We start from the raw sequence: 27,887 nt of genomic DNA, 5'->3' as shown, positions 1-27,887 counted from the left end.
ATGCTCATCGTCCCTGGCCACACAGGAAATGCAAATCAAAACAACACTGAGATTCTATCTCACCCAGGCTGAGATCTGAGGATTGCAGAAAAGTCCCTCTGAGACTCATATTTCCAATTAACCACTCAAAAACCAGAAGTGGCACTGTGGCTCAAGTGGAAGAACACTAGCCTTGGGCTCAGGGAGAGCACCCAAGCCCTGAGTTCAAGCCCCACAACCAACAACAACAACAAAAAAAGATACCTGCACTCTAGGTTCATTGCAACACTATTCACAATAGTTTCCAAGATATGGAAACAACCCTAATTCCACACAGTAGATGAGTAGATCCAAAAACTGTGGTATCTATACACAGGGAAATTACACAGCCATTAGAATAAAATAATGTCATGTGCAGGGAAATGGATGAACTAGAACAAATTATGTTAAATGAGGTAAGCCAAGCTCAGAGAGACAAATGGTGCACGTTCTCTCTGATATGTGGAAATTAGATCTAAACTAAACTGCAATATAATAAATTATACAGGATTCTAGATATTCACACATAGTGGAACCAAAAAAGTCTACTCTTAGGAGAGAAAAACAAAAGGCACAATGTCTAAGTGCCTCTTCATATTTATATAAAATATATATATACTGAAGTGATCTCCAAGATATGGAAACAAGACACCTCTTTTTTTTCGTTCTTTTTTAATGTGTTAGTTTTTGGTGATTCTGTCTACTTTACCTTGTGTAGGATGCATTCAAGTGTACATCTTTGGAAGGGCTGGAGGGAGTGTACAGAACTCGAGGGGAAAAGGGTGAAAAAGTGCAGCAACGGAGCGTTCTGGACGCTGATGAAAAGTGAACTATATACTTCATGGGTGGAGATGGGAGGGAGGGAATGGGAGAGTGAGGAACAGAAGACACTGCATGAAAGGAAATGTACTCATTACCTGACTCATGTAATTAGAATCCCTCTATACATCACCTCCATCATAACAATAAATTAATAATTTAAAATAATAATTTTCATTTTGCCATCTAAAATGGATTTTCATCTAAGGTAGATTTCTGTTTTTTAGTCCCTCAAGAGTGTGGAGTAAAGTACAACATTCTGATCACTTAGGAAATACTTTCAAATGCAACAACGTTATTCTTACCTTCTTTGTTTTTCTAAACTGAAGTCCTCTCTCTAGGTGCCGGATATCCAGGTATTCTGGATTTTGAGTGTTCAGATCAGTGACAATATCTGCCCATCTGTTCAGAAGAAAGAATGCAGCACAACTTTCTTTAGGTCCAAAGTACAATTCTAACTGAACTTTTCACAAAGACAAGTGCTGGTGGCTCACGCCTATAATCCTAGCTAGTGTGGCTACAATCCCATTTAAATACCACTAGAGTACCTGCCATAAATTTCAACTGCAGATAATAATACATGAAGCAAAGGTAGGAAGACTGGTCCAAGGCAACCCAGGTAAAAGTGAGAGACTCTATCTAAGAAAATAAAAGCAAAAGGGGCTAGGGACATGGTTCAAATGGTAACGCACCTGTCTGGCAAGCAACAGACCTTGAATTCAAACCCAAATATTGTGAAAAAGAAAAGATTGGAAAGGAAGGAGAAAGAGGAATGGAAATATAAGACCTCTGAGAGAATGTAAATTTGTAATTAAAGAGAGATTTGGCACATGTCCACAGACTAGAAGAGCCCAGATTTTTATGATGTCACTTCTCCCCAAGAAAACATGAATTCTATAGATTCCATCCTGTTCGAATTCTGTTTCTGATTCAACAGGCTTTTTTGTTTTTAGCAGAAAATGGCAGATTCCAAAATTGTGATGGCAAAGCAAAAATTCTTGATAGATAACTGAAATGAAGAGAGAGATACAAAAGAATTCTGCCTACTTCTATTTATATGGAACTCAAGAACTACCAAAGTCAATCCATGATGATGGGAATCAGAATACAGGTGGTCTGTGGCTGGACAGAAATGGAGAAGGAGGGCACTAGAGTAATGAAAATATGCTATATTGTGATTGGAGTGACAATTACAAAGATATATATAAAACATATATCTCAAAACCCATCTAATTACACAATTAAGATCTGTGAACCTCAGTTCACCTAACATTGACCTTGATTTTTTTTTAAAGGAAAGCTACTATAATAACATACTTTTTACAGTGAATTGCAGGATGTTTCCTACTGGACTCTCCAATCAAAATCCAATATTCCACTTCCTGGGGTGAGAGGGGACCCCTGCTAAACATGAAAATAAAAAACTTAATAAAGGTCATGCACTTGACTAAAAGCTTTCAACTATCTATTTGTAAACAGTACATGAAAATGTACTCAATGATAGCATTCATTAATGTAGAATAGACACTGGGTGAAATTAAGAGAAGTAGTGAATTTAACTCTTAATTTCTCATTGAAAATCTTGGACTAAAAAAAGTTTTCATGCACTTCCATCAGATCCTTGGAGGAAAAAACAACATATGGCATTCTTCCCTTTTAACTATGCATCTAAGACATTTCAAAGGGGATCCTAAAAATATAACCCTAAATCAAGGGTTTCCCCTAAAGGAGGAACACACAGATCCCTGAAAGTTCTCCCTCAAATAGGTTTGGAATGGAAAATAAGGAGTTTGCGTAATTTTTTTTTTTTTAATTTCCATTTCAGGTGGTTCTTAGGTACCGGCACTGATGAGGAACTCTTTTTTTTTTGTTGGTCCTGGGGCTTGAACTCTGGGCTTGGCCACTACCCATCAGCTCTTCAGCTCAAGGCAAGCACGCTACCACTTGAGCCATAATGCCAATTCTGGTTTTCTAGTAGTTTATTGGAGATAGGAGTCTCACAGACTTTCCTGCCCGGGCTGGCTTTGAACCATGATCCTCAGATCTCAGCCTCCTGAGTAGCTAGGATTACAGGCGTGAGCCACCGGCGCCCGGCTTGAGGAACTCTATTTTTAAAGGTACAAAGTGGAAGTAAAATGAGGTTGGACGTTTTGGTAGATGCTAGAAACAAGGTGAAGTTCTAGGAAGCTAGAGGAGACCATTAAAGAAGCAGCAATGTACCTCTCTTATAACAAATTTCACCTCCAGAGAAATGAACAAAGCATTTGCAAAAATGTAATATTCTGTAACTTCCTGGTTTACCTGCTGCTTGTGTCAGGTTCTCTTCTCCCTACAGCCCCCAAGTCCTCTGAGTGAGATCCTCCATCTCCTCCAACCTAATCCTATTCAGATGACCAAGACTGCTAACAGGGGACCCTGGGCTCTCCAAGAAGCAGATCACCTCTTCTCTCTCCACCTGCCTCAGTTAACAAGCCCCTGCATCTAAATGTGAACAAACTAGAGCCTCAGCATGGCCAGTTGAATTTGCCTGCCAGAGTCTTTACTTAAATACACACAACTTCTGCTTTCGTCAATTCTTAACCTGAACACTTCTTCCTTTGCTTTCCAGGATCGTGGCATTTGCTCAAACCATCATGAAGAAAACATGGAAAGGAAGAAAAATAGTAGTCAAACTAAGTGATCTTCCCTTTTAGGACTCTTGTTAAAAAAAAAAAAAGAAGATATCAATTTATGAACACATAAAATTTATAAAATATAAACTGTGGATTGAGTAAATTAAAAAACAAACAAATATAGCCATGAAGGTAATATGGTTCTTGACAGGGAAATAAAATTTGGTACAGAGTTTTCTTGCAACCAGGATAAAGAGGAATCCTGATACTCTCCATGTCTTTCATGGTTTGAAGGGAAGATACTTTTTAGTTATTTCTGGCACATTGTTCATGTGGAATCCTGGATAAGGACAAGATAGTACATAATGGCTTTTATAATTGTTTTACAGCTGACAGAAAAGTGTTTTTTCAAATAGCTTTCTCTTATGTCTAAGCCCCAGCATCTACGAGAGTATTTGTTAAAGTGCAATTAACTAAATGCAACTCTGCAAAGAATAAGCTCTAATGTTTAATGAATAGGCTAATTAGATACAAAGAAAGTAGACTGGCAAGCTTCCCAATTCCTAAGAGACTCCAAATTCTTTTTAACTCCTTAAAACTCTTTCTATAGCATATTTTCCTGGTGACAATACCCATATGAAATATGTACATTCTTACCCGAATGCTTTACTTGCTTTAACAGGAGTTGCTTCAAAGCCAATTGGACAAAAATAATGATTTTGGCAATGATAGATGTAAGCCAGCGATTCATCTTTCAGTCCACGAGTTAACTTTGACAAGGCTCCCGAAGCTACAGAAAAGAAAACCAAACAAATTGAGGGCCCACAAAACAATGTTGGTATTATATACCATGGATGAGTGAAGGTTCAAGAGACAGAAAAGACATTACTTAGAACACATTGACACAGCAGGGGAAAAGCAAAAAAGTATTAATGAATTCACTTTCCATTTGATCTTTTAGACTGAAATTCACATAAAATCAACAGCAAAAGAAAAAAAAAAAAAAAAAGGAAAAACTGTCCTGATTTACCAAACCTTTCTAATACTACATAAAGTTGTCTATGAACCATGATAATGACAATTTGCCTTGTGAAGGTTAAAACGTGTTTATGACTTTAAGTATCACTATTCCACAATACTGTGAAATACGTGAAATTTATGTGATCACCTAATCTCAATTAAAGAAAAAAGTGAGAGAAGGGATGGGTTAGGAGAGATGGGTGACAATGTTGTCAGAACTTTGTACTCATATACTGTTTTGTAGAATGGGAACTGGGAACTTATTTGTACAACTACTTAAAGATAATAATAATTTTAAAAAGTTGTCTATGAAAGTTATTTACTGGATATGACCTTGTGATTTTATATATATAATGATGATCTCAACTTTCCTGATTGTGTTTATCTAACACTAAAAATTGCTCAATGTGTATGCCAAATGTAAGTGCATTTGTTCAGAAAATACATACACTAGTATAAATCTTTACAAGAGGTACAAAAATAAAAACTTTAAACCAGGCACTGGTGGCTCACACCTATAATCCTAGCTACTCAGTAGGCTGAGATCTGAGGATTGGGGTTCAAAGCCAGCCTGGACAGGAAAGTCCATGAAACTCTTATCTCCAGTAAACCACCAGAAAACTGCAAGTGGCACTGTGGCACAAGTGGTAGAGCGCCATGCTAGCCTTGAGCTGAAGAGCTCAGAGGCAGTGCCCAAACCCAGAGTTCAAGCCCCACAACCAACAACAACAAAAAAGTAAAAACTTTAAATCAGGTCAAAATATAGACTTTCTAATATATGTAGTGTGTCCCCATTTAAATACCACTAAAGTACAGGGCATAAATTTCAACTCCAGATAATACAAACAAACTCCAGAACTGCCAGTTTCTCCACATTAACACACACTTCCACCCTTCTGAAAAAGTTACACGAGAAAGGTTAATTCACTTTCACATCCCAAGTGCTGGAACAGCTCCACAGTCAGGCTGGAGTAGCACACACTCTTCTAACTATTCTTTCTTGTCTGTTTCCCATCACTATCATCAATGTCAATTTCAAATGTATTGCCATAAAAATAAAAGTTTTTACCAGCACTCAGTATTGAAAGCCATTAACTGAGGTTTCATTAACTTGCATTCCTGGAAGAAATTAAATTATTCATTAAGAAATTGCCCATTAAAACTACAAATCCCAAAAATAGCAGATGAAAGCTTGCATGTGGCAATGATTGACTTCCTGGCCACCACAGTAGGTAAAGAACACTAACAACAGCAGGTTAACTGCTACAGCAGAGCGGAGAGGGCAGCCCCTCCCCCTCACACAATGTGCTATGCATCTAGGCCTTCATATTTTTCATCATGACCTCTGGCAAGAGCATCTTTTCACAGCAAGGAGATCTTTCCTATTGAAACTTCTGCTTCAAGTTAGGGACAGTGGTACAAGCCTACACTCTCACATTTGGGAAGATGAGGAAGGAGATTGAATTCTGAGGCTAAATTTGGCTACACAGTGAATTTGAATCAGGGCTCTTTTACAGACTCCATCATATTCTGCAGGGACACAAAAGACAAGCTCTCCCAAGGAAGAAGATACAAGTGATTTTAACATAGGGTGAAATAAGACAGTGTCACAAACGGGTATAGAGCTCAGAGAAGGCACATGTCGGGTGTGAGGAATCCGGAAGGGGTGGCATTCAAGATGGGACTGAATGGAGTGGGAGGATTTTAACAATCCAGACAGAGAAAAGGGTATGAGAGGAAAAACAAAATCACAGGAGGGAGCGGGATAATCTGGGACTAGCAAATCACTTAGTTCGGCGCACAGGGTACAAAAGCAGAGAGAAGCCTACCGTAGGGAACCCCCACAATTTCAGGACAAAGTCAGAAATAGATCAGATCATCCTCTGAAATAAAAGACAGTAAACAGAGCAATAAATACATGAGCCATCCAAGAAGGTGATTCTGTGTATTGAAGACATGCAAATGTGCTACAGATGGAAGCTAAATTCCGAATGAAGTTCACTCCCTATCAGAATGTATCTAAAAACACCCCGAACTTGAAATGACAAAGCAACCGGTGAGCTGCATCGTGGAGTGAGGAGAAGGAAACCACAGGACTCGCCTCACCTCCAGCAGGGTGACAGGAGTGCTGAGCTGCTGAGGACAGAATCCTGGCCCCTGTGGCATGGTGAATCTTACTTTAATACATTAACAACGGACTATCTTTCCGTATAGTGTACTAACTTGCCCTGTAGCTACTGGTCATCCATAGGAAAATCCTAGAGAACTCCAGAAGAACTTTTGAGAATGCTTTTTTTTTTACATCTTTGAAGTTGAAAGATTCTGGAACTGGGATAGGTAGTACAGTGACATCTATTGTTCTTCATTTGTATCTTTTAAAAACTGGAGATGGCCCACGGGAGAGAGGAGCTTTGAGTGGCCTTCCTGGGTTTATGTAGAAAGTAAGCACTAGGAAGCCCCAGAGGTTGTAACATGAGCACTAATTAAAGAAATCTATTTGGCACTGTGTTTACTATGAATTGGAGGCAAACGATGAATGCAGGAAACAGAATACCTATTCATAGTCCACCTGAAAAGCACTGAGGTGTTAGGGAAGCTGAGAGCAATAGCTATGAGAAGGGCATGTATGGGTTACGTAGGGATAAGGCAGAGGTTCTGTTGAACAAAAATGAACTTGATCCTCACTGGAAGAACAAAATTAAGTACCTGAATGTAAGCATCATTTTCAAGCTATCTGGGGAGGGGGGAAGGAAGGTGAGGGGGAAAAGGGTCAGGTACCATTGGCTCATGCCTATAATCCTAGCTACTCAGGAGGCTGAGTTCTGAGAACCACAGTTTGAAGCCAACTCAGACAGGAAAGTCCGTGAGATTCTTTTCTCTAATGAACTACCAAAAAAGGCCAGAAGTGGAACTGTGGCTCAAGCAATAGACTATGTATCAACCTTGAGCAAAAGAAGCTCAGGAACAACAATGAGGTCCTGAGTTCAAGCCACAGGAGTGGCACCAAAAAAAACCCCTTAGCCTTCCTGGCACAAATGCAGGTAGCTAACTGACTCAATACCATGAAATCATCACAGGGTAAAGCTGGCGTTGTCAACTTTTAGCAGCTTCATTGTGATTAGTTAATATCTCTGAAAAGAAATATCCTCTCTGTACAGTATTTTCACAATAAAAAAAATTAATTTAAAAAAATACCCTAGCTTGCATTAAATGTTATCCTATTACCTAAGTTTCAACTTTACTCCAGGAGGAGGCTCCTTCTGTCCTGGGACCCACTGGAAATGAGTATGCTGGCATGTCAGCAAGTACCAGGGAATACAAAAGGCATGTAGTCCCCAAGAAAACAGAACGACTATTGTAGAATATACACCTAACAATCCTGAAGAATAATTTAAACTGAAAGAGAAGACACACTTCAGAGTATGTTTAAATTAAGCTGGTTGACATCGTTTCCACCAACAAGAACCTCAGAGACAAATTGAAAGAAACCACCTCTGCCAACTCTCTTCCACAGTGAGAGAAAAGAAAAAACGCTCTTCGGGCTGGGAAGGTGGCTCAGTGGTAGAGTGCTTGCCTTGCATGCATGAGGCCCTGGGTTCAATTCCTCAGCACCACATAAGCAGAAAAGCCAGAAGTGGCGCTGTGGCTCAAAGTGGTAGAGCGCTAGCCTTGAGCTGAAGAGCTGAGGGGCAGGGCCCAGGCCCAGAGTTCAGGCCCCATGACCAACCAAAAAAGAAAAAAAAGAAAAGGAAAGAAAAAAATACTCCTCCCCAATTCAACCAGTGCTGTAGAGGCCTATTCAGAATAGCCCCTACGGGCATGGAGCTGGATATGCACACAGGCGTGCACAAACACGAAACATAAGATGGCACACACCAGATGCCAAACAACCTATGTAAATGTTTCATGCTGTCGGAGATATGGAGAATACAGCAAATAACTGCAGAGATGGATCAGGGCTCAAGTGTGACCACTAATATGGAAGGGAAAGAAAGGCAGATCACTCTCCCTTGAAATACATACAGAAAACGTAACAAGGAGACTCCAGTCCTCTAACTGGAAAAGAGGAAAATAATACTAGGAAAATACTATATAAAGTTAATTTATAAAGGTTTTATCACTGTTCTTATGCTAAAAAGAAAAAAAAGTAGGTTATCTCATTCCTCAAATAAAAAGACTGGAGAAAATTTCAATGATGATGTGAAAACATCCATAAATTTTCATGTATCTGGTATTCATCTTCCCTCGATTTCCTTTTATTTCACTGACTCATCCTTTCACCCATCCTGCCACTCAAACTCAATTCTGCCAGTGTTATTAACTGACAGCTGCTATGACGACATCCTCTTATGGACGCAGGCAATAAGATAACCAAGTGAAAAGAATAATGAATCCAACCTGGTACCTTCTCACAAGGCAGGCCTGACACAGGCTGATCATAACTACAGAGAGTGGCTTACTAGAATGTGTCCCATCCTGACCACTGAGTGTGTCTAGTTACCCGACATATATTTTGGCACACACTCTATTAACAGTGTATAAAGTAGGCTGGGCGCCAGTGGCTCACACCTGTAATCCTAGCTACTCAGGAGGTTGAGATCTGAGGATCGGGGTTCAAAGCCAGCCAGGGCAGGAAAATCCATGAGACTCTGATCTCCAAGAAACCACCAGAAAACCGGAAGTGGCGCTGTGGCTCAAGTGGTAGAGCACATGCCTTCAGCTGAAGAGCTGAGGGACAGTGCCCAGGCCCAGAGTTCAAGCCCCACAACCAAAAACAACAACAACAACAACAACAACAACGAAAAAAAAGAGTGTATGAAGTAGTTAATGAATAATCCAGAGACATCCTAAGCTTATTCCTGAGCACTTACAATGTAGAAGGCAATACCTAATCCTTAGGAAAAGGTAACATCTAGAAATCTGAAAAATAGAGAACAGCAAGACATCAAATAAAAGGGCAAGAGGGGATGCGGCTGACACCCAAAACAGGTGATGTGTGCTGGAGGAGTAGGGGAGGAGGAAGATTAGAGCCAGAAGAGGTGAGCTAAAGACAAAGAGAATAAAAGAGTACTTCCACGGGAAAAATGTCAAGCTTTTAGATAGAGGAAAAAATAATATCTACTACAGAATTTCTAATCCCAATTTACCTAATTCCTCCTGTTTCATTTCCTCTATGTAGGATTCCTAAACTCATAATGAATACCTAAGTTTAACCATCTAGGCCCTAGTTTCAAGAAAGATGGCCCAGAATTTTTTTTTTTTTTAAACAGAAACCAGCTAGTATGCCGAGAATCACTTAGCAGCTAAGTGGGAGTTCAAATGAGAGGCATAAACACATATTGTGATACCCCAGGAAAATGGATTTCATCTGGCCTGGTAAGCAGAAAAGAAAGCCTTCCTTAAGTGCAAGAATAGATAAATGAGCAGAAAATCCTACATCCTGTATGTGTTGCACCAGGCTGCTCCCTAAGAAAGGGTCAAAGGCACAGATGACCTATAGAACTTGTGAAGAGGAAGCTGAGTGTCAGGAGGCCGACGCAGCCCCTCCGAAGAGAGAGGCTGGATGAGACAGTAGAATGCCAGTTGCTCAAGCACCAAAATTTGGTTATTTGGGCTTCAGCCGTTACACCGAGGGTTGGCAATCTCCAAACTATAAGTCAAATCCAGACGTGAGTCTGAAGCCTGTGTTTGAATAAATAGATACTCTTATCTCCCATTAGTCAAAAAAAAAGCCAAAAGTGGAGCTATGGCTCAAGTGGAAGAGTGCTAGCTAGACTTTGAGCAAAAAATCTCAAGGTCAGCCGGACACCAATGGCTCACATTTGTAATCCTAGCTACTCAGCTGAGAGCTGAGGATTGTGGTTCAAAGCCAGCCTCAGCAGGAAGGTCTGTGATATTCTTATCTCCAATAAGCTATTCAGAAAAAGCTGGAAGTGGCACTATGACTGAAGTGGTAGAGTGCTAACCTTGAGCACAGAGAGGGACACAGCCCAGGCCCTGAGTTGAAACCCCAGGAGCAGAGCACACACGCATATGCATGCGCACACGCACACACACACACACACACACACACACACACACACACACACACAGAGTCATTTACTTTAACATCTTAACAGTTCTCTGATTTGCAATGTACAAAAATTAATGTAACAATTAAAAATGGAAATTATTAGCCAGGTGCTGATGGCTTATGCCTGTAATCCTAGCTACTCAGGAAGCTGAAATGTAAGGATCACAGTTTGAAGCCAATCTAGGCAGGAAAGTCATGAGCTCTTATCTCCAATTAACCAGAAAACTAGAAGTGGTGCTATAGCTCAAAGTGGTAGAGTGAGTAAAAGAGTTCAAGGATAGCACCTAGGTCCAGAATTCAAGCCCCACAATACACAACCACCATCACAAAAAGGAAATTATTAATAGAAATAATTTAATTAGCACCTAAAATAATCCTGAAGATCTATTTTATGTTAGTATTTCTGCTATACCAAGATTATTTTACAACAAAGTCTTGTCCATTTTACAATCCTTTGTCCTGTTGTTTTGGGATATCATAGTGATCTAGCTTGAAATAGTCTCAAATCATTCCTTTACCCTTTTAGGAAAAACTGCAAATTCCATGCTGCCTCCTAAAAGAGCTTTCCCAGCACAGACACAGAGACACAGAACATGGATCCACACAATACAATCAACATGGTAGTAGTGTTTACGACATGCCTGGAGGTTCTAAAAGTTGTACATACAAATATCACAACTATATTTCATTGAGTATCAAAAATAAACTACATATTAAAAAATCCCTTCTGTCATGATTTTCTCCTCAGATAAAGAGAATGTGAAAGCAACAGACTGTTACTATAGCCAATCTTTGAGATGAACCCTGAAGTGTGTGTGTATGTGTGTGTATACCTACAAACACTGAAGTGTATGTGTGTATGTATACATACAAATATGTTCACCTACCTGTTTCTCCAGCTGTTTTGTTCTTCCCATGAGGCTTATATAGAACATAAGAGCATCCTTTCACATGGAAGTGATCATTAATTTGTCTAAACCATCTGAAAATAAGAAGAGGATTTGCTAATAACAATCGTTCCACAACGAGGAAGGCTATTCCTCCAGCTGAACAGCAACTTAGCATAGCCGGAGCTCAGCATGTCTGTAAGGGACCTAGACTCAGACAAGCCGATTACTATCCACACCACCAACAGCATTATTACTTGGCATGACTGGAAAGAAGGTATTGTAGCTGCCTGCTAGTGACTCACATTTGTGCTCCTAGATACTCAGGAGACTGAGATCTGAGGATCCCAGTTTGAAGGCAGCCCACGCAGAAAAGGCTATTAAGACTCACGTTTTATGGGCTGGGAAGGTGGCTCAGTGGAAGAGCGCTTGCCTTGCATGCCTGAGGCCCTGGGTTCGATTCCTCAGCACCACATAAGCAAAAAGAAAAAAAGCCGGAAGTGGAGCTGTGGCTCAAGTGGTAGAGTGCTAGCCTTGAGCTGAAGAGCTGAGGGACAGTGCCCAGGCCCAGAGTTCAGGCCCCGCAACCAGACCCAAAAAAAAAAAAAAAAAAAAGACTTGCGTTTTAAATTAACGAGCAAAGGGGGCTGGGAAGGTGGCTCAGTGGTAGAGCGCTTGCCTTGCATGCCAGAGGCCCTGGGTTCAATTCCTCAACACCACATAAGCAAAAAAGAAAAAAAGCCAGAAGTGGTGCTATGGCTCAAGTGGTAGAACGCTAGCCTTGAGCTGAAGAGCTGAGGGACAGCGCCCAGGCCCAGAGTACTGGCCCCACAACCGGACCCCCAAAAAATAAATAAAAATAAATAAAAAATTAACAAGCAAACAAAACAGAAATGGAGGTGTAGCTCTAGTGGTAGAGCACCAGACTTGAGGAAAAAAAGCCATGAGAAGGCATGAGGCCATGAATTCAAGTCCCAGTACTGGCATAAAATAATAAATTAATAAGCTATTGCCGGGCTGGGAAGGTGGCTCAATGGTAGAGCGCTTGCCTTGCATGCATGAGGCCCTGGGTTCGATTCCTCAGCACCACATAAGCAAAAAGAAAAAAGCCGGAAGTGGCGCTGTGGATCAAGTGGTAGAGTGCTAGCCTTGAGCTGAAGAGCTGAGGGACAGCACCCAGGCCCAGAGTTCAGGCCCCACAACCGGACCCAAAGTGGACCGGACCCTTGCCTCTAAGTGGCAAGGTCATACCTCATGAGTGTTGTATTTCCAGTGAATGGGCCAAACCGGATATCTTCAAATGGTGGCTGAAAGCCCAGAATATGTAAAGCTTCTTCTTGGGTTATGGGTGGAAGGCTGTGAAAGAGGAGCTGTCAGTCATTTTACAGTCCCAATCATTCGCAGAGACAATTCACACCAGTATTAATAAACCTCTAGCTTGCAAATAATTTTCAGTTAATCATTTTCATTTTTCTTTTTTTTTGGGGGGGGGCAGTCCTAGGGCTTGAACCCAGAGGCTGGGCACTGTCCTTGAGCTTCTTTTGCTCAAGGCTAGCACTCTACCACTTGAGCCACAGAGCAAATTCCAGCTTTTTCTGTGTATGTGGTACTGAGGAATCAAACTCAGGGCTTCATGCATTTGAGGCAAGCACTCTACCACTCAGCCATCTTCCCAGTCCTTCATTTTCTTTTATTTAAAAAAAGTACACCAGGAGGCTGGGAAGGTGGCTCAGTGGTAGAGTGCTTGCCTTGCCTGCATGAGGCCCTAGGTTCGATTCCTCAGCACCACATAATCAGAAAAAGCCAGAAGTGGCACTATGGCTCAAGTGGTAGAACGCTAGCCTTGAGCTGAAGAGCTTAGGGACAGCGCCCAGGCCTGGAGTTCAGGCCCCACAACTGACAAAAAAAAAAAAGTGGTATTGCACTAGCCTTGAGCACAAGGAGCTCAGGGACAACAGCCAAACCCTGAGTTCAAGTCCTACAACCACCACCACCAACAACAACAAAAATGCATTTAATATAAATAAATAAAATATATTTAAACTAAAAGGCCTGTGACAAAACAGAGCATTTTAGTCTATTAATGTAAGAAATGGTTGGTCTCAAAATTTTCCATTCTAGAAAAAGGAACACTGAATTACTTTCAAATTTGTTGGAGTTTGGGGATAGCAATGAACTGACATACTTACTTCCCAGCTCCCATTGTGCTGTATAGGAAATTCCAACACGAAATTAATGAGGAAATGCCACAAGAAGTCTTGTACTGTGGTCTGCTTATGCAGTACCTGAGAAAATGGAAGAATGAATATGAAAGTATGACTAAGAGAAATATACATCTCCTGGTGACTCAGATATAATGAAACTTTGATCAGATAAAGCAAAGCAAAATCTTTATCCATTTAAAATATTTTGTCTTTTTTTTTTAATGCTGGTCCTGGGGATTGAACTTAGGGCCTGGGCACTATCCCTGAGCTTCTTTTGCTCAAGGCTAACACTATACCATTTGAGCCACAGCGCCACTTCTGGCTTTTTCTGTTTATATGGTACTGAGGAATCAAACCAGGGCTTCATGCATGCAAGGCAAGCACTCTACCACTAAGCCATATTCTCAGCCCTTTTTGTATTTCTTAAACACAAAATAAAAGTATAACAATAATCTAGCATATGTTTTACTAGATAGCCAATTGTGATTAATAAAGTAGACATTATCCAAACAAATAGGAAAAAAAATTAATGATATATAAAGGCAGATATCAGCTACAAAATCTGTCTGATTGTCCATTTGAGCTTAATACATGATTTTTTAAACTTCTTAAACACTGGGGAAGTATGGACAAAATACTAAGTGTTGTAATTCATGAAAACAGCACAGCTCACAATTGAATTGTATCTCTAGTTTCAGTAGTTTCTTTTTTCTTCAGTACAGTCTTAAGCTTATTCTAAAGTATTTTATTCTTTTGGTATTATTGTAACAGGCACTGTTTTCTAGCCAGGCAGGGGCGTCAGTCTGTAATTTCACTTGGAAATAGAGATTAAGAGGACTATGGTTCTGTGCCAGAGAAAAAGTTAGCTAGACCCATCTCAGTTAAGCCGGGTATGTCGGTACATGCCTGTGGTCCCAGTTATACAGGAAGTTACAAGTAGTAGGATCATGGCTGGAGGTCTACCCAATGCAAAAAAAAAAAAAAAAAGTAAGACTTACCTAAAAAATATGAAGAATAAAAAGGTGGGATACAAGCCAAGCAATCAAACTGAGCAAGCTCCAATCTTAAGAGTTTTGGCACAATTCTAATATTTGGAAATCCTAGATATAATCTTAAAACTATAAACATTTATCATATCTGTATGTGTTAACTCACGAAAGGGAAAAGATGTCAGAACATGTTTAAGTTGAAAATAAAAAGTGACATAGTATTACCATCGTCTGAGGTCTAACACTTTCCGCTGTTTGATGTCTTCAAGAGGAGAATGCTGAGGGCATTCTCTCTGGTGTCTTCCTTTTCTATCCGAAGTTTTTTTCTTGGAAACTTGTTTCTTTGCATTGCCTAGAATACAACACTTAAGGTGAAGTACACTGTCATGACAAAATTATACATCAAAATTAAAAAGTAACTACCACTAATTCTAAAAATGATATTTACAAACATTATACACACACACACACACACACACACACACACACTACTTGTCAGCCAGGTGCCAGTGGCTGACGCCTGTATTCGTAGCTACTCAGGAGGCTAAGATCTGAGAATAGGGGGTGAAAGTCAGCCCGGGTAGCAAAGTTCATGAGACTCTTATCTCCAATAAACTACTCAGAAAAAGCTGGAAGTGGCACTGTGACTTAGGTGGTAAAGCACTAGACTTGAGCAAAAGAAGCTCAGGGACAGTGGCTAGGCCCTGTGTTCAAGCCCTAGGACCAATGGAAAAAAAAAAAATTATTTATCTACCTTAAAGAAAACTAAGAGAATAAAACCACTTAAGCTACTCTGAATGCTATTTCTTATCAAGTTCTTATACACAACTCCAGAGCTAGTCATTTAGCTCATAAAAGAATCAATCACCAATTCTTTAGCCACATCTAGAAAATTATCAACAGTAATATTAAATTAGACTGCTTTGCAGAAGACAGATCCTTTCTCTAAAACAATTAAACTACATCAATGAAATCTGCTAGAGAGAGAGAGAAACATGATGTTTAAATATGTCTTTAGGCCTTCAGAGACCACAGTGGGCAAAGAATGATGCACACAATCGCAGCTACTTTGGAGGGGAGACAGGAGCATCACAGTTCTAGCGCAGCCCAGGGAAAAGTTAAGGAGATCCCATATCAAAGACAAATAGGTTTCAGTAGCACATGCAAAGTTAGAGCAAGGCCCTCTCAGAAAAACAAACGGAAAGCAAAAAGAACTAAGGGTGGCTGTCTTTTTCCCCTTCTTGTTGTTTGTGAGTCCTCCCGAATCTGCAGACTCAGCTTGAGAGAGGATGACTCTCTCTGGTCATATGGGCTGTTCTTCCGTCAAGGGTAATTGAGCACCTGTGCTCCTCCCCCACCAAGGGTAAACTAACCTAGGCAATTGGCACTGGTGGAATTTGTTTGCTGCACGTGAGGTTATTTCAACTCCCACCAAGGCAGTAAGGAAACAGACTGCAGTACAAAGTAACATCAGATGATGATCCTGCTGCCGGTGGACTGCCAATACTAGCTGCAGGAAAAGCCCACGCATCTGGGATTCGTGAGGAAGTGGCCACCCCAGGGTAGAAGGCTGCATCTGGTGAAGAAAAGCATTCTATGCCTCCCTCAGGGAGGAAAGAGAGTTGCCCACCTGGGAGAGAGTGCTTGCTGTTAGGGACTGAGCTCCTCTGGGCTGGAGTAAATAGGAGCAATCACAGCACAGTGACTCACATGGGCCCTTCACCATGGTCTTGGGGTGTCTGCCTGTGATAAGGGGCGGCTGAGGAGAGGGACGAGTACCTCGTATGGCCCAGAAGAGGTGACGCTGACAAGGTGAGCTTAGACTCCAGAGGTGGTGGGGACAAGTGACTGAAGCTGGACACCCCCTGCTGACTGACACAGCTGGAATTTTGGTATGGCAGCCACTGTATGTGCTGGTGCCGGGCGGGGGGGGGGGGGGGGGGGGGGAGGGGGGGGGGAGGAGTGTTGGCAGTGACTCCTAACACCCTGTTGAGGACACATCAAAGGCAACGGAGATGCCAAAGACACAGCCCCACGCACCTGGCACTGATGGAACCTTGACTTTTCCTGCTGAGTTTGGAAGCACAAGTGCCAGAGGCAGCTGAATCTTTGAAGGCAGGTTCACATTCATGACCTTTGTCTGAAGCTCGAACCTCCCAGCTAGAAAAGAATCCCTTTGCCTGAGGCCAAAGCAGCAAGGGAACGTTGAGCCTCAGGTCTGTGAAGTTCTGTATGGATTCGTTTTTAAGCTGAACATCTGATGCAGGCTGTTTACTTCTAGGTTTTTACTTTACAGTACAGACCGTTTTAAGTTGTATTGTCACTCCCTGTCTATAGCTCTCCTTCCCTTATACTTTCCTTCTGTCTACAAGTACATCTGTTTTCTAGTTCACCTTTCCTTCTCTACCTGTTCCCTCATCATCAATGCTCCCCCTTACCTATATTCTCACCTGGTAACTAGATTGCCCAAATATCATTTGGTTTTGATTTTTCTTTGAGATGTGTGTGTGTTGCTTATGTATTACTTGTTCTGAGTTTTATTTGGGGATTTTTGTTGTCGACCTGTTTTAGTTTTGTGTGTGTTTATTCAATTCTCATAATTTTCCTTCCCCCTTCTCGATCCAAGTATATTAACTAGTTTTTTTTTCTACTTACCTCATCACATTTCCTCATTAATATTTCTATTAAGCTCAGCTCCCATCCCTTCCTTCCTCTATAACCAAACACCTCATATTATTCATTCATGTTATCCTCATCATCTCCTTCCTATTATCACCTTGGTTAACTAAGAATTTTCCTAAAGCACAAGGATACCTCTTTGCTACTACATACATCTAAACATAGTGGAGCAGCAGTGCAGACCAGTCTTCGGCAGGGATTGCCACAAATGCAAGTTTGTGGTTTATCCATGGCAATCGCTTTTATAGGCAAGCTCCTGCACCCTCAGTATGGAAGACTTCTACAAACAATGTCCTCGGCAGTCAAGCTAATTATTTGACAATGGAGCCATACCTATCCAATCTAGTAAAAGAAAAATATGCCACAACCCAGTCATTACCAACCCTTAAGTAATCTTTGAGAAATAACCAACTAAAAGATCACAGGAGACTGAACTACCCACCTAAACTGGGTCTCAAATGAGTAAATCTCAGTGAAAAATCACTGACTTCTCATGAATAAATGAGGCAATGTGAGTCTCTCAAAAGCCAGTAACTCCACAATATGGGACTTAAGTGATAGTGAAGAGGATGAAAGTTTAAAGAATGACTTCAGGGGCTGGGAAGGTGGCTCAGTGGTAGAGTGCTTGCCTTGCATGCATGAGGCCCTAGTTAGACTCCTCAGCACCACATAAGCAGAAGAGAAAAAAAAGCCGGAAGTGGTGCTGTGGCTCAAGTGGTAGAGTGCTAGCCTTGAGCTAAAGAGCTGAGGGACTGCGCCCAGGCCCAGAGTTCAAGCCCCAGGACCGGAACCAAGAAAAAAAAAAGAATGACTTCAATAGAATAAATCTAAGAAACCTGAGAGCAAGGCATAAACACCTGGATAAATTGAAAGAGACTCCCAACCAACAACTAGAAAATTCAAACAAGCAGCTGATGAAAAAAGACAATGCAGGACACTAAAGAGTAACTCAATAAAGATATAGAAATCTTAGTCCAAAAAAACTGAAACCCTAGGCCCAAGGAGTTAAATAACCCAAATTTTAAGAAAGAAAATTGAAAGCATAGCCGATAGATAAATCTTCCAGCAAATGAACCCTGAAAACAGGAAGGAGTAGCCACCCTTAGGTTTAATAATAAAATACACTTCTATGTAAAAATAAATAAGTAAATAAAAATAAAATACACTCCAAATGAATATCAATCCACAAAAGGGTTGGGAGTAGAGCAAAGGAAAGCAATAGAGACATCTGTTCTGAGCAACATACAGAATATGGATGAAATATCATAGGGAAACTGCTTGGTACAATTTGATGCACACTTAAAAATAATGAAACACAAGAAAGTAAAACCAGCTCTGCAGGAGGGGCAGGCGGGGGGGGGGGGGGGGGGGGGGGTTACCTGGGGGGCGGGGGGGGAGGTTACCTGTGGGCGGAAGGAGGGCTAGTGAAGAGGAAAGTGAGGGTAAAAATGGCCACAGTAGTTTGTTCACATGTATGACCACAGACAAATGGTGATATTTAGACCGGTAGAGTAGGATTGATTCCCATGCCTGTGTGGGAATGTCACAAGGAGAGCCCTCTTTTACCACTATGTATACTAATAAAAAAGAAATTAGTGCATCAAGATATATATTTATGCTTAAAATAAGGCTGAATGTAATATAAAAGGGTGAGGATAAAGTTGTAAATGAACAAATTTCTGCATGTTATTGAAGTTGAGATGGTAAACATCAAACTAGAGTATGGTTAACATTAGGATGTTACATGCAATCCTCATGGAAACCACAAATAGCTTAAGTGACAGTGACAAGGATGACATATAAATATAAATACAGGGGCTGGGAAGGTGGCTCAGTGGTAGAATGCTTGCCTCGCATGCATGAGGCCCTGGGTTCAATTCCTAGCACCACATAAGCAGAAAAAGGCTGGAAGTGGTGCTGTGGCTTAAGTGGCAGGGTGCTAGCCTTGAGCTGAAGGGCTGAGGGACAGCGCCCAGGCCCAGAGTTCAGCCCCCATGACAGACCAAAAATAAATAAATAAATAAATAATAAGTAAAAAATAAATAAAATATAAATACATATAAACAAAAGGGAACTAAAAAAATCATTGCAAAAAGTAACTAAACACAAATGCAGGAATGAGAGACATAAAAAAGCTGCAACACACATAGAAAGCACATAGCAAAATGGAAGAGCTCCCTCCTATGGCAATTAGGAGGACCAAATTGCAAATACAAATGCAAATAAACTGAACTTTCCAATAAAAAACACATAGGTCAGCAGAATCACTTTTTTAAAACATGCTCCAACTATACATTCTCAATAAGACACATACTCTAGATCTAGAAACAGATTGCAAGGGAAAGAGATGGAGACAGATATTCTAAGCAAAAGTAACCAGGAAAGAACAGGAGTGGCTATGAATAAGCCAGTCAAAAAAGGGCAAATGCTGAATGCTTCCACTTAAGGAAGTCAGATTCACAGAGATAGGAACAAGAATGAGAGAGAGGGAATGAAGACTTAATATTTAACATGCACAGTGTTTCCTCTTGAAGAGGATGAAAAGAAACCTGGAGGTGGATAGTGGGGACAGCTATATAACAACATATGCACACTTAAAGCCACTGAACACAATAATAATGGTTAAGAGATGGTTAACTTTGTTCCGGGTTTTGTTACGTTTTGCTATAACTTAAATATGTCATTTCTAAAGGGATTAATTAAATGAAAAGATGGTTCCAAATCACAGTTGGAGATTATTAGCATCCACCTTTCAGTAACTGATAGAGCAAGAAGAAAATTAAATACAACCACCGATGTGATAGACACTTCCAAACACTCTGACCTGATTCATATGTATAGATATACCAATAGCTGCAGAATTCAGAGCATTACCAAGTTCACACTGGACATTCACCAAGATAGACCATATGCTGGGTCATAAAATGGGGCTCAGTAAATTCTCAAAGACCGAGATCATATGTCTGTGCCTGTCATGCAATTAAATCAATATTTAGAAGAAAAGAACTCTCAAGTATCTGAAAAATCAATATTACACATTAGAGGACTAATATACCGTCATGCCTCCAAATCTGACAACTTAAAAATGAAATGGAAGGAATGACATTGATGAAGAAGCACTGTACTCATAACCTGGCTTATAGCATTGTAACCTCTTTGTAAAACTACATATTAATAATGATAATACTAAAAGGAAAAAATGAAATAAATACGAAGAATATTACATGACTTGCAAAGAAATGGACAAACCTGGAAAAAATAATGTTAAGTGAAATAGGTCAGGCCCAAGGGGATAAGGAATTCATGTATTCTTTCATATGTGGAAGCTAGACTATTTATAAATGTTCAAGTAAGCCAGGCTCTGTTGGTTCATGCCTATAATCCTAGCAACTCAGGAAGCTGAGATCTCAGGAACTTGGTTCAAAACCAGCCTGGGCAGGAAAGTCCATGAGACTCTTAATCTCCAACTAACCATTAGAAAACTGGAAGTGGAGCTGTGGCTCAAAGTGGTAGAGTACTACCCTTGAACACAAAAGCTTAAAAGAATGCCCAGTCCCTGACTTCAAGCCCCACAACCAACAACAAAGATTAAAAAAAAAAAAGAGAGAGAGAGAGAGAGAGCCGGGCACCAGTGGCTCAAGCCTGTAATCCTAGCTACTCAGGAGGCTGAGATCTGAGGATCGCAGTTCAAAGCCAGCCCGGGGAAGGAAAGACCGTGAGACTCCTATCTCCAATAAACCACCAGAAAACCGGAAGTGGCACTGTAGCTCAAGTGGTAGAGCGCTCACCTTGAGCTGAAGAGCTGAGGGACAGCACCCAGGCCCAGAGTTCTAGCCCCATGACCAAAAAAAAAGAAAGAAATTAAAACATGGCATAATTAATGGCATTCATGGTAATTCCATAATTACAAAAAAAAATTTAAACACTCCTGAAACCCCCCAGAATATAGAAGAAAACACTGCATAGCCCTGCCTTCAACTCTAAAACAAGTTCTTTTAAAATATATACATACATATAGAAGTATATAGTGTATATATATATATATATATATATGTATATATATATTTATTTATTTCCTCTTTGTTTTCACATGTGAACTTGATGGTTCCTTCCTTACCTGATTTGTGTTTCAAATTGGTAGTGACCCCATCGAATTCCGATTTATCAATTTCCCATGCGAGAGGTAGCTTGCCTAGGCTGTTGGATAACGTGTCCAAGTTGTTTTCTTCATTATAGATTATTTCAGATGTACTAGTTGGGATGCCGATGTATTTTGATGCATTATTCCCAGTAGATAAGGAGGTACTGTCAGAGAGGCAAGAGGAGCGGGCTGGGTTTGGAGTTTTGTAGATTGAGGTTGCCTGGTTGAGGAAGGCATAGTCTGAGCAGATGGCATAAATTTTTTCACGAGTGTGAGTCACGGGACAACTCCACGGGTAATGGCCATCTCCTTTGGGACCCAAGGTTGCTCCTGAGGTACTTGTGCAGAAAGATTTTACAGCACCTTGTAGATTCTCTTCCAGAGACTTCCTCTCAGACTGGTGCTCACCATTTCCAGAATCACTGGCCCTTTCGGGTTCTGCAACGTTAGGCATTGAATGCAACTGTAAAAGTGTCTGTTGCTAGGAGGAAGCTACAACCTTCTCTTCTTAAAAAAACAACGTGGGCCGCAGCTTACTGCATTCTACAAAACTTGAGAACTGAGAAGCTGGATCCTAAGGAAAGCGGGAAAAGGAAAAAAAAAAAAGATCAACAATCCACTAGATACTACAAATAGCACTGAATGTTACATAAGTATTATTCGTAAGTCTTCATTCAATATATATTTATTTTATGACTATATGCCTAGAGGTATGAACATAAACGCTTTTATTTTAAAAATCTCTGAGTGTGATAACATGCACCTGTCATTCCAGCTATGGTAGGAATTGTAAAACAGGAGGATCATGGTCCAGAGATATACCCAGATAAAAAAGTGAGACCCTATCTCAAAATAACAAGTCCAAGAAAGGGCTGGAAGTGTGGCTCCGTGGTAGTGTCTGCCCAGTAAGCATGAGGTCCTGAAGTCGAAGCCAAGTAATGTCCCTGCTCCAAAAGAGAACAACAACAATACAAATAGCACATTAAAAAAAAAATGGGCTCTGGTTATGAATAGGGATCACTTCTCCAAAGGCAAGATAGAAATGGCCAACAGGCACATGAGAAGATGCTCATCCTCATGAGCCATCACAAAAATGAAAAGCAAAATTACGATGAAATACTCAGTTATACCCACTGGGATGATGACAGTATAAAAAGAGAGGTAATAGTAAGTGTTGGCTAGAATGTAGACAAGTCAGAACCCTAATACATTGCTAGCAGAAACATAAAACGGTCCAGTAGGTTTCTAAAAACAGTTCTTCAGATATTTAAACAATTATCATATGGTCTGGAAATTTTACTCCTAGGCACATCCACGAAAAATAAAACCATTATGACCATATCAAGAAAGATGAAAACACATGACTCCAGGTTCACAGCTACATTACCCATTATAGCAAGAAAAAATGAGAACCCAAATGCCTATCGAATGATGAACAAATAAATGTAGTATGTCCACATAGTAGAATTAATTTGGCAATAAAAAGTACTGATCCATGGTTGCACATGAATGAATTTTGAAAACATTATAGTAACTGGAAGAAGCCCGTCACAAAGGACCAGATGCTACATGATCCCATTTGCATAAAAAGAGCAGAAGAAGCAAAGCCTCTTCTAATGGTTGCCTAGGGCTCACATCTGGCCATGATAAGCCTTTTTGCAATAATGACAATATTTGATAATGAATTTAAAAGCACAATTTTGGTAATATACAGAAAGCCACTGTAGCAAACATGTCAATGAGGGGCCACACAGTATACAAATTATGTATCAAAAAAGTGTCTAAAAATAATGTTGGAATTACTGCTCAAAAAGAATACTGTCAGCCAGCCAGGTGCCAGTGGCTAAATCCTGTAATCCTAGCAACTCAGGAAGATGAGATCTGAGGATCAAGGTTCCAAAGTCAGCCAAGGCAGGAAAGACTCTTCACCAAATAACCACCAAAAAGCGGGAAATGAAGCTGTGGTTCAAGTAGTAACATGCTTGCTTTGAGTAAAAAAAGCTCAGAGACTGCACACAGGCCACATAAAAGCCACATGATACTGGGCCATACTGAAGTCAATAACTAGTACAGAATTTTAATCTTTACAAATGAGTTTTCACCAGACACCCCCTACTCCCAAAATATTTTTCTTCTAATTGAAAGGTCACCAATTCTTGTCAGAAAAGTCCATAAGACTTTTTTTTTGGGGGGGGGGTCCAGTCGTGGGGCCTGAACTCTGGGCCTGAGTGCAGTCCCTCAGCTCTTCAGCTCAAGGCTAGCACTCTACCACTTGAGCCACAGCGTCACTTCTGGCTTTTTTCTTTTTGTTTATGTGGTGCTGAGGAATGGAACCCAGGGCCTCATGCATGCAAGGCAAGCGCTCTACCACTGAGCCAACTTCCCAGCCCCTCCATAAGACTTTTATCTCCCATTAGTTATCAAATAGATGCAAGTGGCCTAAGTGGCAGAGTAAGTGCTAGCCTTGAGTGTTAAAAATTCAGGGATAGTGCCCAGGCCCTGAGTTCAAGCATCAGGACTGGCCAAAAAAAAAAAAAAAAAGGAAAGGAAAAAATAGAACATGCGCCATGCAGGAACTTCTAGAGTCTCCTGAACTCCAGAGAAGCTGGTCAAGGTCCAGTAAGTCTTCATGAATCTTAAGGACTGCATGTGCTACGTATCACCCTCTGGAGTTTAGCTTGCTTCCTTCCTTGTGTTGAATCAAACACTGCCCATCAGACTAACTCACACGTATAACATCCTAATCAAAACCACAGGCACAACAGGTACCGTATAATATACAGGTTCTATAATCCTAGTTATTTGGGAGGTAAAGAAAGAGGGGAGAAAAGGAAGTGGTTAGGCCATTGGGAGTCCCCTATAGCTGGAAAAATAGGAGTGCAGCAGCTGCAAGCCCAGCCATCCGTGGAGATGAAGTCTCCCTAACTTCTTGTTCAGGCTGGCCTCAACGCCCATCGCCTAATTTCCATCTCCCACATGCCTACCATTAAAGGCCTGAGACACCATTCTTTTGTTCCTAAATGGTTACTGTGCAAGAATAATCCTCTCCCCCACTAAAAAAAAAAAAAAAAAGGTGATCATCATCATGAAAACGTATTTTATATTGTCACTAAAAACCAAGGACGTGAAATTTCTCCTTGAAATTTTATGTAATGTTTATAAATCTTATTAAAGTAAAACACTGCAAAAAAATTACAAAGTACGCATTATCCTGCCCATGTAATTGTAACCCCTCTGTACAGTATGTTCACAAAAAAATAAAATAAAATTATAAGAAAAAATTACAAAGTGTCAAAAGATATTCTGCAGAAAATGAAAAGAATCTAAAATCCATGTCCCACACGCTGCTCGTGTCTTTTTCTTTCCCTGTCATGTCTGCCTTATGTCTTTTCTCCCACAATATTTAACGTTAACAAGCCAATATTATATGTCCTCAGTAAGGCTTGAAAACAGGCCTGGACACCATCCTATAGACTGTTTATTCAAGGCCGGAACTCTACCACTTGAGTCACAGCTCTACTTGAATGGTTAATTGAAGAATTGGAAAAAGTTTCACAGATGTTCCTCCCCAGGTTAGCTTCCAACCATTATTCTCAGATTTCAGCTTCTGGGAAGTTAGCTACCCCCAAATCCCAATTTTCTTAAGCAACTTGTACAGTTAAGAACCAAATCATAACAATCACTGGTTATTCTGTTAAGTTGTAATTGTAATTGCAAGAAATACTACACTATACATTGGTTATTGTCTGTCTTTCAGCCTGCAGCAAAGTTTTATCACCTCTGGGATCTCCTTTTGTCTCAGTTTACAACTCAGTCCCTACAAAAAGCCACCCCACCCCCAAATTGTCATTTTTCATCTGATTTATACAAGACATAAAATAAAGCTTGCTACAGATATATGATCTTAGAAATTCCCTGCCTAAAACCCTGAGCTCTCCTAACAAAAGGCCAGCTCTGGACCTGGTCTTGTCAGCTACACACACACACACACCTTTTTCTGCTACACACACACACACACACACACACACACCTTTTTCTGCTACACACACACACACACACACACACACACACACCTTTTTCTGCTTCTTCCACACTGCTTCCCTGGTTCCTCCTGACCTCCTGTGCTAGGCAATTTCCACTCATTTGTCAAATACATCTGTTCAAATGCCACTCTGTGAAGGTGCTTTTCTTACTCTTCAAACTGGGCTAGGTCACCCCCCATATACTTGGTGCCTGTCTTGCACAAGTCTTCATAAGGTGTGATTTTACATCTACATTGATGTGTGTGTGTCTGTGTCTATATGACAAACGACGGTCTTCTGCAAGTTGATTTTCTCGATGACTGTGTCACTAGCGTCTACCAAAAGCACCAAGGCAAGCTCAACAATATTTCCGAAGTACCTAGTCTGTGCATGCAGGGCATTATGGTAACTATGTTCCAATGCACGATCGGCTGAGATTCCTTCATCCAGGTAAGTGAAATTACGATTAACTAATACGAGTAACTGCTGGGCCGAGTCTAGACTTAAACGAATTACCAAAAAAAAAAAAAAAAAACCTTCTCCTAAGCGACAGAAGCATTGCTTACCTGGCTGCAGAGCAAAACTGTATTCAATAACAAGCTTCAAATGCACCCATGGAGCCAAGACACTGGAACAGGCTGCCATGTAAAACAGACCGTTGGTAAGGCCACTACCCATCACCTCGACTACATGATTTCCAGATGGTCTAGCTCCTCTGTTCTTCAGTATCAAGTTTATCAGTTCAGCCTCCCGCACCCGACAGGCCCCGTGACCTGCATGCATGCAGAGGGCACCGGGAACGCAGGGGCCGTCCCGAGACCGGCCAGGCGCTGGCCGTGCGCCACGGGCTAGTCCACCCTTCCCAGGCCCCGTCCCCGCCACCCGCCCCGACACCTCCCCACAGCCGGGCTGCAGGCCTACCCAAGGAGGAGGGCGCCCGGGGGGCGGGGGAACCACGCCTCGACCCGGGCTCCGGGGAGGCCGAGATGGGGGTGATGGGAAGGGGGGGGGGTCCTCACCTTCGCCCGGACAGCGGCGCGGCCCTGAAGCGGCGAGGCGGTGGCGGCAGCCAGGGACGCGGATCCGGGCGGCGGAGAGGAAGCGCAGCTGCGCCCCCCGCCCACCGCGCTCCCGCGGCGGGGACCCGGGCCCGCGCGCGCGCGCCCCGCGCACCCGAGGACCGGGCGTCCGTCCCCCCTACGCCCCCGCTCTTCCCCCCCGAGAAGATGGGGTTCGCCGGCCGGGGTCCCCCAGATGCTCGGGCGTCACACGACGCCAGGTGGACGCGCGCAGCTGACGCCCCCTGGCGATGATGGACGGCCCCGAAGGGGGGGGTTCTCGAAGGGACGACTCGCGTCACCCAGAACGACAATGGCGAAAAGGAGCCAAGAAACCCCTTGCCTAGGCCCCCAACCAGGCCCGCCGGGGCGCCGGAGCCTCCCCACCACCGGGGCTCGGTGGGGGGGTGGGGGGGGAAGAGGGGAAGGCAGGCTTGAGCGAGCCCGAGAGGCGAGGCCCAGGCTCGGGGTGGGATCCCGAGCCCCCGCCCCGAGCGGCGACCCCGGGCCGCCTGCGTGACGGGCCGGGCCCGCGGGCAGCGTGCGGAGCCAGGGGGCGGCGGACACCCTGGCGCAAGGTGCCCGGGTCCTGCCGCGCGCGGCGTGGCGAACTGGGAGACCCCCGCCCCGGCGTCCGACCGGGTACTTCTAAATCCAACTCGTCCTCTCCGTCCCTGGCGACCCAACTCCACCCTTCCCTTTCCCGGCACCAAAGCAACTCCACTCGGACGCCGCAGAGCTCCCAGAGCGCGGACTCCACGCCTCCCCGGGAGAGCCGGAGGCGCCGACCAGAGGCCTTAGGGCCCTGCCCCGGGGTCCGGGGGGCGCCAGGAGCACCGCGGGCAGTCCCTCCTTGACTCCGGCCCGGCAGATACCTCTGGCTTGTTCCTGCCGGGGTCCGATGGCTGCCGCTGCGGTGGAACCCCGACACCAAACTGGATCACAGCTGGGCTGGCGCGGCGCCCCGCGACGCACTCCGGTTACCCCGGGGCCGGCCTTCCGCGGCCGTCAGAGCGCCGGGAACCGCGCTCGGGACTCCAGCTCCCCAGGGGCGGGCCGGTGGGTAGCTTCGGTCATTCCGTCCTTGGGTGATTCCTTCTCTACCCTCCCTGGCACGGGCGGAAGACAGGGCGACCAAAAGTAAATGCATAAAATTCTTGCAAAGTTGTGACTCTTGAACTTAAGTGTCTCTGGGAGGGCATCGGAAGCATCTACTTGTTCCCGAAAAGCGGCGATCGAAAAGCAAATAGATGCAGGAGAAAATGTTTTTAAAAAAAAAAAAAAAAGCAAGAAAAAGAGAGGATAAACAAAAAAATGTGGCAGAATTTCCGCTGGTCTTGCCGCGAACTACATATCCCAGGGAGC

The 27,887-nt window shown here is 42.4% G+C and overlaps 1 protein-coding gene across 4 annotated transcripts in view; it reads right to left on the bottom strand.

Annotated features, from left to right (window-relative positions):
* The window catches only part of Bivm (basic, immunoglobulin-like variable motif containing), a 30,388-nt gene extending 2,575 nt beyond the window's left edge, over positions 1–27,813 (bottom strand). The window contains exons 1-10 of one of the 4 annotated variants that reach the window (XM_042697003.1): positions 27,398–27,813; positions 26,031–26,102; positions 21,419–22,016; positions 14,848–14,974; positions 13,619–13,714; positions 12,681–12,785; positions 11,430–11,524; positions 4,107–4,239; positions 2,155–2,238; positions 1,143–1,239 (exon numbers count right to left, since the gene is read on the bottom strand). In XM_042697003.1, the coding sequence (XP_042552937.1) occupies positions 1,143–1,239; positions 2,155–2,238; positions 4,107–4,239; positions 11,430–11,524; positions 12,681–12,785; positions 13,619–13,714; positions 14,848–14,974; positions 21,419–21,896 (1,215 nt within the window). In that variant the 5' untranslated portion in view covers positions 21,897–22,016; positions 26,031–26,102; positions 27,398–27,813. Of the gene's footprint in view, positions 1–1,142; positions 1,240–2,154; positions 2,242–4,106; positions 4,240–11,429; positions 11,525–12,680; positions 12,786–13,618; positions 13,715–14,847; positions 14,975–21,418; positions 22,017–26,030; positions 26,103–26,483; positions 26,542–27,397 lie in introns of those variants that run through there. The other 3 variants (XM_042697000.1, XM_042697002.1, XM_042697001.1) reach the window with 3 other exon arrangements.
* Positions 27,814–27,887: the final 74 nt, after the last annotated feature.

The sequence above is a fragment of the Dipodomys spectabilis genome, unplaced genomic scaffold (assembly GCF_019054845.1).
Source record: "Dipodomys spectabilis isolate Male_0828 unplaced genomic scaffold, ASM1905484v1 ptg000215l, whole genome shotgun sequence".
NCBI lineage: Eukaryota > Metazoa > Chordata > Mammalia > Rodentia > Heteromyidae > Dipodomys > Dipodomys spectabilis.
This window is presented reverse-complemented; position numbering and strand designations above follow the sequence as displayed.